At 36.3% G+C, this 13636-nt stretch overlaps 3 protein-coding genes across 6 annotated transcripts; all 3 read left to right on the forward strand.

Moving 5' to 3' along the window:
• The first annotated feature begins 275 nt into the window (after positions 1–275).
• On the forward strand, positions 276–5914 carry LOC122031985 (magnesium transporter MRS2-F-like). Of its 4 annotated transcripts, XM_042591227.1 has the most exons (7): positions 276–909; positions 1293–1535; positions 2179–2307; positions 3012–3145; positions 5137–5287; positions 5385–5517; positions 5599–5914. In XM_042591227.1, exons 1-7 carry the CDS (start codon positions 499–501, stop codon positions 5661–5663), a joined length of 1266 nt encoding a protein of 421 aa, XP_042447161.1. In that variant the 5' UTR covers positions 276–498; the 3' UTR covers positions 5664–5914. The 4 variants fall into 4 exon arrangements, with proteins under 4 accessions (XP_042447161.1, XP_042447159.1, XP_042447160.1 ...); XM_042591225.1 differs by having other exon boundaries at positions 5385–5914; XM_042591226.1 differs by having other exon boundaries at positions 5137–5269; positions 5385–5914.
• Positions 5915–6869: 955 nt separating this feature from the next.
• Positions 6870–10617, forward strand: LOC122032165 (alpha-(1,4)-fucosyltransferase-like). Its single transcript, XM_042591428.1, has 3 exons — positions 6870–7450; positions 9343–9516; positions 9957–10617. The coding sequence occupies exons 1-3, from the start codon at positions 6971–6973 to the stop codon at positions 10524–10526; spliced, it is 1224 nt and encodes a 407-aa protein (XP_042447362.1). The 5' UTR covers positions 6870–6970; the 3' UTR covers positions 10527–10617.
• Positions 10618–11902: 1285 nt separating this feature from the next.
• On the forward strand, positions 11903–13097 carry LOC122031978 (myb-related protein Zm38-like). Its single transcript, XM_042591212.1, has 3 exons — positions 11903–12212; positions 12302–12431; positions 12538–13097. The coding sequence occupies exons 1-3, from the start codon at positions 12080–12082 to the stop codon at positions 12821–12823; spliced, it is 549 nt and encodes a 182-aa protein (XP_042447146.1). The 5' UTR covers positions 11903–12079; the 3' UTR covers positions 12824–13097.
• Positions 13098–13636: the final 539 nt, after the last annotated feature.

Genomic DNA, 13636 nt, shown 5'->3' on the forward strand with positions numbered 1-13636 from the left:
TATAATCAGTGATCAACGCTGGGCACAAGAAGGGGAACAAATGCCTATATGCAAGGGGTTGTTCTCCTGTGGGCCGCCCTTGCACGACGCCTAGGGAGCTCCACAGTCGAGTCAGTGGCCAAGGGGTTGCTCCCCTGCGCCCTCCCCTACGTTGCACCACAATTGACAGAGTCCAATCAGCGGTCAACGCTTAAAACTCTAGTGGCCACGATGCATCCTCGTTGCTTCCTTCGTTAATTAACATAACCGAAAAGTAATGGCCCAGCCAGATTTATGGGATTGCTCTTGGGCTGCCGGATCATATGTTGCAACGGCCTGGCTCTGGCGCGTTTGCCGCCTGTAGGCTGTAGGTTGTCAACCCTCACCAGTAGGCAACGGCGACGCTTCCCGGCATAGCCCTTCCCCAGTCTTGCTCTCGCCGCCCGTCCACCTGCTAAGCGACCAGCGTCGACGTCATGTTGTACTACCAACAGATGCGATCCCTCTGTCCGATTGCTGATGGAGACACGCCGCTCCGAGGCAGAAGGCCCCCTCTCAACTCGCGTTGCCGCCGTCGACGACGCGCCACCAACGCCGCCAGCCCCAACGACCGGGCGAAGGAAGGCGGGTCCTGTTAGGGAATGGTTAGTCGTCTCCGCGTCCGGGTGGTCGTACCAGGAGGAGGTTGGGAAGCACTCGATCATGCGCCGCATGGGTCTCCCCTCCCGCGATCTACGAGTCCTCGACACACTGCTGTCGTACCCCTCCACTATACTCGGACGGGAGCGTGCCGTTGTGATCAAACTGGAGCATATTCGGGTGATCGTCACCGCCACGGAGGTCCTCATCCCCAACTTCAGGGACCCCCTGGTCGCCGCCTTTGTCCAGGATCTCAAATATAGGGTTTCCACTTCGATCAGCCCCCAACAGGTAGTGTCTAGTTATTTTAATAAGAAATTATGCTTACTGTTTCTGTACTCGTAATTCAAACATTAATCACTTGCAAATTCGGAGTCTTATTCTTCTAAAAAAATGATGAAAACTACTTAACGCAATTTGTTTTAACTATGATCGCTGTAATTTGGATAGCATATGCCCTTCATCAGCATGTAGAAGTTACAAAGTTTGTATGTAATAGTTTAACTGATTGTCCGAGAAAAATCTTGTCTGGATCATGCATTGCGCCGGAACACCAACTCTCCATCTTGTGGTTGACTTTTTGATCCATACAAAAAATGAGTTGACTTTTTAACTCGTTAATTTGTGCTAATGTTGGACCCTTGGCTAATTGTTGGTCCTCTGTCTTTTGGAAGGATGTCAGCACTTCACGATCTCCTCCATTTCCTGATGTTTGTGTATCACCCACACAGACTGCGAGGGATTCTTCAAATGATTGTATGACATTGCAAACGCTCATGTCAGCTCATGACAGGCAGGAGCCCAGCACTGGGATCAAAACGGATGAAGCAGTATATATGGGGACAAAAGTTTTACCTTTTGAATTCAGAGCACTTGAAGTGTGCCTTGAATCTGCCTGCAAATTTTTAGAATCAGAGGTCTATTTTACTATATGACTAAGTGTCTCTTTCTTATTCTGCTTAAATTTCTATAAAACTATCAAAAGAAAATAACGGCGATGTTTAAATGTTCATTAAAAGTTAAAACAAAGGGACAACTGGAGTGATTGTATGATAAATGATTTTCATGTATTAATTATCTGCAATAAATTCCATGCATTGGTCACATTGTGTTAAACTTAGCTATTCTCATAACTGCTTATCTTAGCTAAACCTCTAACCTTGTGCCTATAAATGAGCTATCTCTTGAATTTATACCTTAGTCCATGCTACAATATATCTTTGATTCATAATCTTGTGCCTTTATAGAATTTATCCTCTGATTAATTTGACAGTAGAGTATATTATTTTGGTGATAATTAAAAATAAATAAATAAAATGGAATGACTTATATATTTTGAAATTCTGATTTTAAAGGAACCAATCATGATAAAAGATTGGATATGAATAAGCTTAAAACTAAATTAGGATTCTCTTCTGAATTTGTCTTCTATTGCATAAAAGCATGCTCAGTGGACTTCATGACCCATAGCATTTGTTATGCTGTTGTTTTCGAGTTCTGTACCCCATACACATTCGTTTTACAAATTGCAGTGACCTTGAGTTCTTGTATTCTTTTCAGGCTTCCAAACTAGAGAAAGAGGCATATCCAACTTTAGATGAGTTGACTTCTCAAATCAATTCTCTGAATCTTGAGCGAGTTAGACAGATAAAAAATCATTTGGTTGCACTATCAGTGCGTGTGCAGAAGGTGAAGGGAACTTAGAATTGCAAGGCCCGTGTTTGTTCTGTCATAAAGAATTTCTCTCATGCCCAGAATAAATTTCCATGCTATGGTGAAAATTTATTCAGGGTGATAGGAGAAAGTTGTCTAACTCCTGTACTTATTACATATTGCTAGAATGAAGGAATATTGTCTTTACTGAACTTCATTTCTCGGTTTTTACATATGTTTTATCTTCTTGTTCAGATATAGATCTTGGTAGCAATAGCAAACACTATGTTGAATGCCCATATCATAAATTCTTTAGATTCATATGTATTGAAAATATTCCAACAGTTGTGGTTCTCAGTCATAGTGGTTTACCATATTTCTGGATACTTTTTGTCTTTCCATATACCAGAAATTTGAAGAATAACAAACTTCCTCCATGATTGCTTGCTACAATTATTGTTAGCTTGACAAAACATATACTCTTCTATTTACTCTTGTTACAGCAATTGTTTTATGGTAGCTACCATGAAAACCCTCATTCATCATTTCATTTAATCTAATCACTTGTATTCATGGAGTACAGAGTTGTAACTTCAATCTGTCTGAGTTATACTTGTTATTATTATCATATTCTCTCATATGTGTTATTATGCCCTTATAGTGGACTTGAAATGGCAAATTTCATACAATATCCATCATTTGGGTTTTCCATCACCATGGTTTTTGTAAATTTTTAATAGGTAAGGGATGAAATTGAACATTTATTGGATGATGACATGGACATGGCTGAAATGCACTTGACAGAGAAGCTCCTCCATCAGTCGGAAAGGGGATCATCAAAACTTGAAAACTCTGTTAAACCCGATGAAGAAAGGTATGAACATTCTATTAGTAAAGAAAAGAGGGGAAGAAGGTGACTTCATTTTATTATCCGTTTCTGTAGTTATTGCACATTCGAAAATAATTGTCAATTCAATATTATCGCAGCATAATGTGTTGACCTTTTATCTGTTATAAATCAGCTTCAGTAACTTGTTCCATTTATAGCGCCAGTACCTAAGCAAGCAAGCTTAGAATGGTAATTTGTGAGACTTAAGAGGAATAAATTAGTATCATACTCTAGATGATAAGAGAACCATTACACTCATATAGGTCTGTAAAATAACTCTTAATAACTTAATATCCAATGACATGTTGGACTAGACATATAAATACTAACATTCATATAATTATCAACTCTATTTCTCTTCCTAATGTTGGAGAGTTAATATTAACCTATGTCCAGCTTTGCACAAAATAGAGTAATTCCATAAAAAAAAAAAAGATAATTATAATAATAACACTACCCCCTCTAACTGCACATGTCGTCGATTTAGAAGTATGAGAAAGTCCAATGACAATTGTGTTAGTATATAGAGTGATAATTTAAGGTTCCAGTTTCATCTCTTGTGACATAAACAAGATGAAAATGTTGAGAGAAACAACTCGATAAATTTTTATATTTCTCATGAACAATGGCATAGTTAGGATTTTTAACCAGAAAGGGCAATTTTCAAATATTCCAAATATTAATGTGGATCAATTTTCACTCCAATAGCCTAAATTTTGAATTTAAGGAGCCGAAACAAACTTAAATTCGAAATTTTCAACCATAGTCCGTGGTTCTAGTTAAAACTACGATCCATCGATCCTCAAAGCTTATTTATGACTCAAAGTCGAAAAATCATTTGTGATCTTGCTTCCTCATAATATTTAGCATTACTACATATGAAATCTTCATGGCGATCTAAATAACCATCCTAACTAGTAACTTAATAAAATAAAGTTTATATTTTACAACTATCCTTCAATTAATGAAACATGAAAAAAGAAAGAAATAACTTATTCCTCTTGGAACACCGTTGCTTTTGAGAAAAATAGTGAAGAAAAGATAGGGAGGAAGAAGCAAAAAAGGAGAGCTTTACCTTCTTCATTATCAACCTTGACTAGTTTTGGTGAGCTCGACAACGATACAAAGAGAGCAAGGCAAGGCAAAACATGGCTATTCTTGTGATGCCAATAAAACCCTAAAAAATGTGAGAAGAGGGAGAAAATGTGAGGGCTGAGGGTTGATGTTGCGTTTCTTATTTGCCAGAGAATAAAAAAGGAGAAGAAAAGAAAATTATTGGGCTTTAGAAGAGAAGGTGAAAAAATTGTAGGTTTACTACCGTTGGAGAAGAGAAGGAGAAGAAGCAAATGGGAAAGAAAAAGGAAAAAATAAAAGAGAGAGATGAGCGAAGGGGTGGCATACGGTACGACGGAATTGAAACGTGCATACTGAAACAAAGGAAGAGAGAAAAATGGAATAGAAGGCTTCTTCAAAAAATATCCTAATTCATTTTAAATTAATCGAATTCATTTAAACCTTAAACTTGGTTCAGCCATAACTTAACCAAATCAAATTCAAATTAATCCTTGTTAAAACCAACATATAATCCTTATCTCCGCACCTACCCGTTGGATTTAATTTGAACCCGATTCAATTTTAATTTAGCGCCCTCACTTCACGTCATACGATTTAATTCTTCTGTTTATTATTATATATTTTGTTTTTAAAATTTAATACTTAATATTTCAAGTTGTGATATTTTCTAATAAAAGTAGAGCTTTCAAATATACAATATTATTTTTTTAACCAAAAATGAGAGGGGGCGGTTGCACCTCCTCTTTTCCATGTAGCTATGCTCCTGCTCATAAGACTGGAAAACATGTCAAAATGGGTTTAGGAGAGTTCTGAGACGTCTGACAACTAGATAAATGCTTATTATTCTGTACTTTTGAGCTGTATTTTAATTTCAGTTCTTTTGTTTTTGTTTCCATTTCTAGTGATGAACTAGAGTCTGATGCTGCAAATGGCAAAGAGAATGCAGGTGGTTTCGACGCTGACATCCATGAGCTTGAAATGCTCTTAGAGGCTTACTTTATGCAGATTGATGGTACTTTACGCAAACTATCCACGGTATCAATTCTTTTAACTGTAAAGCCAACAACTGAGCTTGTTATTTATCTGAGTTTTCTGGAATTATTAGCTCTGGTGTAATCTTCTAATAACAAACGTCTGTGCGTTCCTAAAGCTAAGAGACTATGTCGACGACACTGAGGATTACATCAACATCATGCTTGATGACAAGCAGAACCATCTGCTACAGATGGGAGTCATCCTCAGCATGGCCACCATTCTACTAACTGCTGGCATCCTTGTGACAGGTATATTTGCGATAAACATACACATCCCACTGTACGATTCTCCATATATCACGTTTGAGGAAACAGTGGGAGCTCTTGTAGGAGGTAGCATAATTTTGTTCATATTAGCCATTTGGTGGGGTAGAAGAAGTGGGATACTGCAGTAAAGATATGCTCATCCTGTTATCCGACCAGGTGAGCTAGTGTCTTATTTACGAGTCGAGACCGATTCCACACGAGTTGGAATAGATTTTTTATTGTTGAAGTTTTAAGTTTTTACAGATTGAAACAGATAATTTCAGGGCAGACATTATTTGTCACGCCTAATTACTTGTATATTTACTTGATTTACTTACAAAGCAAATTATGTATGTGCCATTTAATTTAATTAAATTTGTGGAGCATTTTACGTTCTTCATGGAGATGCACGTTCTTCATGGTATGCACAGGAACTGTAAAGCCTACAAGTCACAATCTTCAAATGATGCAAATGACAATGATTATTTTTTCACTATGGACCCGATTAAAATGTAACACCCATAGTACTAAAATATGTTGTCACAATCAAATCTTATCTCATTCGATGGGATCAATTATATGAATTTTTTTTTTAATCATTGAATTATATTCTCTATTATATTATCATTTATATTTAAATAAATTTTATTTTATTTTATTATTGTTAATTTTCAAATTGTCACTCAATAGGTGTAATCTCAATATTTTTCTAATATTTTTATTTTTTTTATTTTTATATATCTGCACATCCATCTTAAAATCTTCATCTCTATAATTCTCATTTTTGTTCATGTATTCAAGTCATATTTCAATATTCAATTTCATATAATATAATAGGTCTAGTTATTATTTTATAATTTTTTTTTTAGTTTTAGAAGTATTTTGTTTGATGTTCTTTCTCATTTCAATCATCTTACATATATTATATGTATATTTAAAGTTCTCGATTACATATATCTCCTCATTTTTATATTAATAATTTTTTCATTTCATCTAATATTACTAAATTTAAATTTATATATTTTATTTTTACTCTATTAAACATAAAACTTTTCACTTTTAAAATTTTTCATCAATATTTATTCTTTCACCTATTTCATCTATCAATATTATCATCTATAAATAATAAATATCATAGTATTATATTTTGAATAATATAAAAAAGGTAAGAACTTAAATACTTTAGTTAATTCGTATGAAATCTTCTACTAAAATTAAATTACAACACTTAAATGCATTAAGTGAGAAAGTATGATATTTGTATATATCTTAAAATGGGCATCTTTAAATATTTAGCGTAAAACGTATAAATTCAAACAGAGCTACTTCAGTCCATCACGGCATCATCCGTGTGCACGCGTCCGCATACAAGTCTTTCTAAGAAATCGTCTTGGTAAAATTAGGGGTTGGGTAGTTCAATGGAAATCGGGTGGATTCGCTCTCCTTTCTTCCCCTCATGCTGCTGCCGGTTACATTGAAGCCTATCAATTTCCTCGCCCCCATGCTCGCCTCCGCCCTCTTCCTCCTCCTCCTCTTCTCCGGCTACATCGAGCTCCCCTCCCTCTCCTCCTCCGCCCCCCTCCCCGTCTCCTCCAGTTCTGCCACCGTCGCTGATCGCCCAAAGTTCGCTTTCACCGATCTCACCTCCGCCTTTGATCTCTGGGACTCCCATGTCGGATGCGGCCGATTCCGCGCTGCGCACACAGGATGGTCCGCTAACGCCTCCGCGTTGCAGGCCGGCCGCGCCGCAGGCGATTGCAGGGCGGACGGGGCGAGCCATATCAGCGTTCTTGTCAAGGGTTGGACTTGGATCCCCGACAATATGGATAATTTATACTCCTGCCGCTGTGGGCTTACCTGTCTATGGTCCAAATCGTCCATCCTAGCCGATAATCCCGATGCGGTTTTATTCGAGAGCGTGACGCCTCCAGCCACGGTAATTGTGCTGTGTTGATGAACAATTCTTTCCATGATAACTTATCTGTGTTTGTTGATTGGTTATTCAGCTTAAATTTTGAACAACAAGTATACCATGTGATCTTTTGGGCAAAGGTTAACTTTAAGAAATCGCTGTTTTTCTCTTTGAGTAACATATTAGATCTGGTTCAACCTATGTATCGGGCATTCTTGCCAAAGTTTATTTTTATAATTATTTTATCGACTCAGAGTACATCTTGCTTGTCTTTATAAATTCTATTTTGTATCAGTTGTATTTAATACTGCATATTGGGAGTGCTGGATCTTTTATTAGCTCAAAGACATCTCTTGGTTTGTCTTGCCTCTAAATTGATTACAACATTTGGCAAAAGACGTTATATGGTTATTCAGTGAACGGTAAGACAGTTATTTTGAGAAATTTAATATTTTCCATAAAAACTTTATATTTTGCATGACGGATGATGCTGATCCATGTAACTTAGTTGTGTCAGTGGAGATATAAGAGGCTTTCCTTGAAGAGATTGTTCAGTATTATTTGATAATGGTTTGAGTCTCTATAGTTTCCTTTAAGGGTTTTTTATGTCGGTGTCTTGGTGATACTATCCATTAAGATAGTTTAAGGTTACAAGTTCTCAAGTTCGCTGTATAGGCAGACTTATGAACCTTCCTCACTCATGCTCTATTCGTCATGGAATATGCAATTTCATAATGAACTAAAAAATATGGTTTTTGTTTTGACAATTGAAAATATTCTCCGTTGAAGAAAAATTTATCATATTCACTACTTAAATATCTGCAAAATGATCAGAGCTACAAGGTTTTTAAGAAAATCTAGATGCAAGATTACTTGTTTTAGATGTTTGCTTGTGTACACTCCTTCATGGCATCTCTAACTCTAGCAAAGTGTACATGGTTGCATCATTTAAAATGAGATAGGTTCCAAGTCATATTGTGAATCTACAAGGCTAAGAGTAGCTATAGTCCATTATTGATGTGGTGTGAAGTGTGAATTATGAACTCATATTCCTTTATGCCTACACAATCAAGTTAGACATTTTTTTAGTTCTAGAGTCTTGTTAGATGAAAATTTCGTGTTAAATCTCTTTGTGCCTTGATTTCAATCTTTTGAGTGATTGGGCCACTAGACTTACATACTGCACACATGATAAATGAAGAACATCAATTTTAAAGATTTTATCATTGAAGCAAATATGGTTAATCTTGGAATTGCATTCTATTTCTAACCATGATGGATGACATATCACATGATGCTACACTAGTAAGCTTTGACAATTGTATAATGTGTCATTAGGTAATCATTTTAACATAGATTGTGTTGAATTTATTATTCCAAGGATAAACACATACCAAGAAATAACTTGTAAACAAACATAGAGTGTGTCGAACCTAGTATATATTTCTTTGGCAGGAACTAGTGCCTGTTCTTGTAAAAGCATTAACGGATCTTGTTTGTTGCACCGATCAATTTTGATGTCATATACATTTATACTCTGAATCTGTTCATTCTGGATGTGTAGTATGGAGACAACTTGTTTCATTTTGCTCATTGGGATTTTAGCTTAAGGCAATATTTTTGTTCTTGCAATTCTGCTTCGCTTAATTTGTGCTAAATTTTCTTGAAACTTCAATGAGCTAATGGATGTATCAGTCTGACAATCCATATCATATTGGTAATAAATAAATCAAGAGAAGTTTTCATTATTAAAAAGTTAAGTGGGTACTGCTCTTCTCATATTATTTAGATATGTATGCATACTCTTTTATTACTATCCTTTTTTATTTTCCTCTCATGTGTGCATCTACATACTTGCTGTAACCACTTGAATTCCAACAATAGTTATTGGTTTCTAAAACATATCTGTTGTACAGAGGAAGAAAGGTGATCCACTCCGTGTTTATATGGATCTTGAAGCCAGTAGAAAACCTTCAGGATTTGAGGATATTTTTATTGGTTACCATGTCACGGATGATGTTCAATCCACATATGCTGGGACTCTTTTTCACAAGAGTCGTAATTATCATGTGTCCTCTCAGAAAAGGAAGGTAAGATATCACCTCACATTTCAAGATCTTTATTTTTGTTCATGCAGCAATCCCTCAGTTGTGATACTTCATCTGCTACTTCAATATCATTATGCTATAGGGATATACTGTTTTATGGTATGCAAGTGATGACCTAGCTGTGTTTTTAATGTTTGCTTGAATGTAACAATTTCTTCTCATTCCTAAAGGATGGAATGTGTTTCAAGCATCAAACTACTTGATAGCACATGACTAAAAGCGATTCTCAATGGAGAGATCCTAAAATTGTATGCAATATGCTTGACACCTTGTGATGCACAAAGACTGTTGAATATTCATATGGCTGTTAGTTATGATTCTAAAAAAAATAAAACAATATATTTGTGAGGGGACATGGTTATCAATGTTGCATTTATTGCTGAATTTTGATCCGGTTTCTTTCACTGCTTATATTGTAACAGGATGTCCTGGTGTACTGGTCTTCTTCTAGGTGCCTTCCCCAACGAAACCAGCTTGCCATGAAATTCTTTTCCCTCGTTACTCATCATTCATTTGGCAAATGTTTGAACAACGTCGGAGGCCCTAATGTTGCACTCTCTCTCTACCCAGAATGTGCCATGGGTGACAAGTCAGTTCCTCAGTGGTGGGACCATCTACATTGCGCCATGTCACATTACAAGTTTGTCCTCGCCATCGAAAACACCATGACTGAGAGTTATGTTACTGAGAAGCTCTACTATGCTCTTGATGCCGGTGCAGTGCCCATCTATTTTGGAGCACCTAACGTGTGGGACTTCATACCTCCAAATTCGATAATAGACGCATCCAAGTTTAGCTCTCTAGAGGAGTTGGCTTCATATGTAAAAGAACTAGCGGAGGATCCGATTGCGTATGCAGAGTACCATGCCTGGAGGAGATGCGGTGTGATGGGAAATTATGGGAAGACTCGAGCCACCAGTCTCGACACATTACCATGTAGGCTGTGTGAGTTTGTGAGCAGGAAAGGAGGGAGGAGTGCAAGAGCAATTTAGTGTTGTGATTATAGGCCTTCATTCAGATGTGACTCCCATAAGCCTTGTACTAATACTTCCACGAGTAGATTTCATAGGTTTCTTTTTCTTATGCTCTTTAGATTGATCTTATAGTTGTGGCAATCAATCGTTCTTCCACAAAGAGAACTAAATTAATTTATGCTGGCAAAACAATTCAATTGAATAAGAAAATATTCTCAGTTCACCTTTTGTTTTCAGTCTCTCGAATTATGCCATGCCTTTCTAGTTTCTAATACAAAGATTAGAAAGTCAAACCATCTCTATAAACAATTAATCATATGAGCTGATTTTAATCATGTCAATACCGTGGCACACACTAATCTCACATAAAATAGTGGCTAAAGTCGTACATCTAACTATTATTAACATCATCATGTCTCACTCTCATCCATCTGTTTGTTTCAATGAAATAATTAGGAAAGAAATTATAGCCCATGAACATTTAGTAGGAAAATAAATAGGATACAAACCTAATTAATTTTAAGTGTTTGGAAGAATAAACATTTGACAAATTCATTAATTGAGAAGTATCCAAGAAGCCAAAAGGCATGCCATTCCCAATAGTCCCATGGTGAGCTGTGCATAATTTTTCACACCAAATAGGAAAGTAGCTGGTAAATAAAGATTAAATTGTACCACATTTGATGGATGCCTTGTGACCCTTCTTATCTTATTCCCACAATACACACAAACAGTGAAAGTGAGGATTTCTAGAACCACTAAATATGGAGAAGTTGGGTAGGACAAAAATCAAAAGAGATTTTTTTTTTTTTGAATCATTACACCACATGAGATTTTTTTTTTTTTTTAATGAAAAGACCCCACACCCGTAAAATAATAAAGTTATCTTCAAATAAATAAAGTATTGGATCGATTTTTATTTTTTGATAAGTAGATTTTTAAGTTTAAATTCTAAATTGATAGGACAAACTTAACATATTTAACAATATTAATATTATAATAGTTATGATGATATTATTATTATATTATTATTTATATAGTAGTAGTTATAAAATCGTATAATATGGATTTATTATATATTCATATAATTAGTTGACCGATTAATACGTATGACATGGGGTAATAATGTAGAATAGATGGACACTCACGTGATTATTTGAATAAGGAGGGGCTAGAAGTAAAATGTTTTTTCAAAAGACAGGATAAATATATAAATCCAAATTGTTTTTATAGAATAAAATAAATAAAGAGGAAAAAAGCAGTAGCTTCACACAAAAAAGTAACCCTACCTAACCCATAGTTACCCCTACTTTATAGCCATAACGCATTAATGTCACTAAAACAAACAAAATGAGTCAAACAACCGAAATGATTCAATTCCAAGTCTATTTTCATCTTTCCTTTCTCTCGTATAAATCCACTGTCATCCCTTTTCTCTCTCTCTCCCTCCTCCTCTGTTCCAATTTGTCAAACCATTTTCCTCCCTCTTTCTTCACCTTCTTCTCTAATTTCTTCTGTCATTTCTTAAGTTTTTTCTTCCGTCGACTTTAATCGATCTGTGTGTTTGAAGCATGGGTAGGTCTCCATGTTGTGAGAAGGCTCACACCAACAGAGGAGCTTGGAGCAAGGAAGAAGACCAAAAGCTCATTTCCTACATCAAAACCCATGGCGAAGGTTGCTGGAGATCACTCCCTGAGGCTGCAGGTTGAATGTTCAGTTAATTTCACTCCATTGCTGATTCTATATTAATATGATATATACACTTTCTTTCTTTTTTTGTATATATTTTATAGGTTTGCTTCGTTGTGGGAAGAGTTGCAGACTGAGGTGGATAAACTACCTTCGGCCCGATCTCAAGCGTGGCAATTTCACCGTGGAGGAAGATGAACTCATCATCAAATTGCACGACTTGCTTGGGAATAAGTATGCATTCTCGATGATTACTATTTTTCTTTTAAAAAATAGCAGAAAGTACTTTGGTTAATTAGTTCTTGCATGAGCAGTGGTTGTGTTGTATTAATTGGGTTAGGTGGTCTGTAATAGCTGCGAGATTACCAGGAAGAACAGATAACGAGATCAAGAACTACTGGAACACGCACATCAAGCGGAAACTCCTCGGCCGCGGCATTGATCCTCACAACCATGGCCCGATCAATCACGTTACCACCTTGGAAACCCATCGAGCAGTTGTAATCCAAACTATGAGCAAAGGAGCTGCCGACGACGAAGACGCCGCCGCTACTGAGAAAGGAGACAGAGAAAGAGATAGCGCCCTTGAGCTTGATCTCAATCTTTCTATAGGCCTGCCTCGCTGAACTAATGTAGGAACAAACAAGCACACTCCTTTTGCCCAACTAATTTTGAAGGTAGACGACCTTCTTTGATTTGCCTATCCGAAAAATCTAGAGTGTCCATTTTGGTTTCATGCATGCAAACTGGTGAAGCTTGTAACTGCCTAAATTCCTACAATAATCCACATGTATTAAGATCTCGGATCTCTGATTAATGTGATTTCATGATGGCTTTAATGCTTAGTTACATTGTGATTGAGCCTTAAATATGTAAATTGTGGTCAAAATTAAGGTGATAAAAAATGGTGTGGAGGAAGGAATTGCGTCATCACAAATGCAACCTTGGTTGGCTTCTGTGGCTCTAGGGGGGCGCTGATACGGTGGTTTCATATTTTCTTTAGTTGGCTTGTGTGGCTGAGCTAACAACATATCTCTATTTTTGATCATTGACAAAGGCCACATTTAAAGTTCTGGAATTTTCAAAACACACATCAAACTTTCATATTTCCTAAAGAGCATATTTGTTTTTCATTTTACTTCATCCGTCAACTACTATGGTATCATATTCAAAGAATAATACCACTATAGTATTATATTTCAAGTAACAACACTACTATGATACTGATTGTTAAGCACCACAATGGCACTGATTTTAGGATTTATGCAGTATTCAAGTGATGTTAATTTTTAAAATGCAACACAAATGCGATGTTAATTTTAAAAAAAATCAAGTAGTAATGTTTTTTGAAATCTAGCACCACAGTGGTATTGTTCTTTGAAATTCAGCACCACTATGGTATTATTATTTGAATACAACACGACAATGACTGACGGAAG

The sequence above is a fragment of the Zingiber officinale genome, chromosome 11A (assembly GCF_018446385.1).
Source record: "Zingiber officinale cultivar Zhangliang chromosome 11A, Zo_v1.1, whole genome shotgun sequence".
Lineage (NCBI taxonomy): Eukaryota > Viridiplantae > Streptophyta > Magnoliopsida > Zingiberales > Zingiberaceae > Zingiber > Zingiber officinale.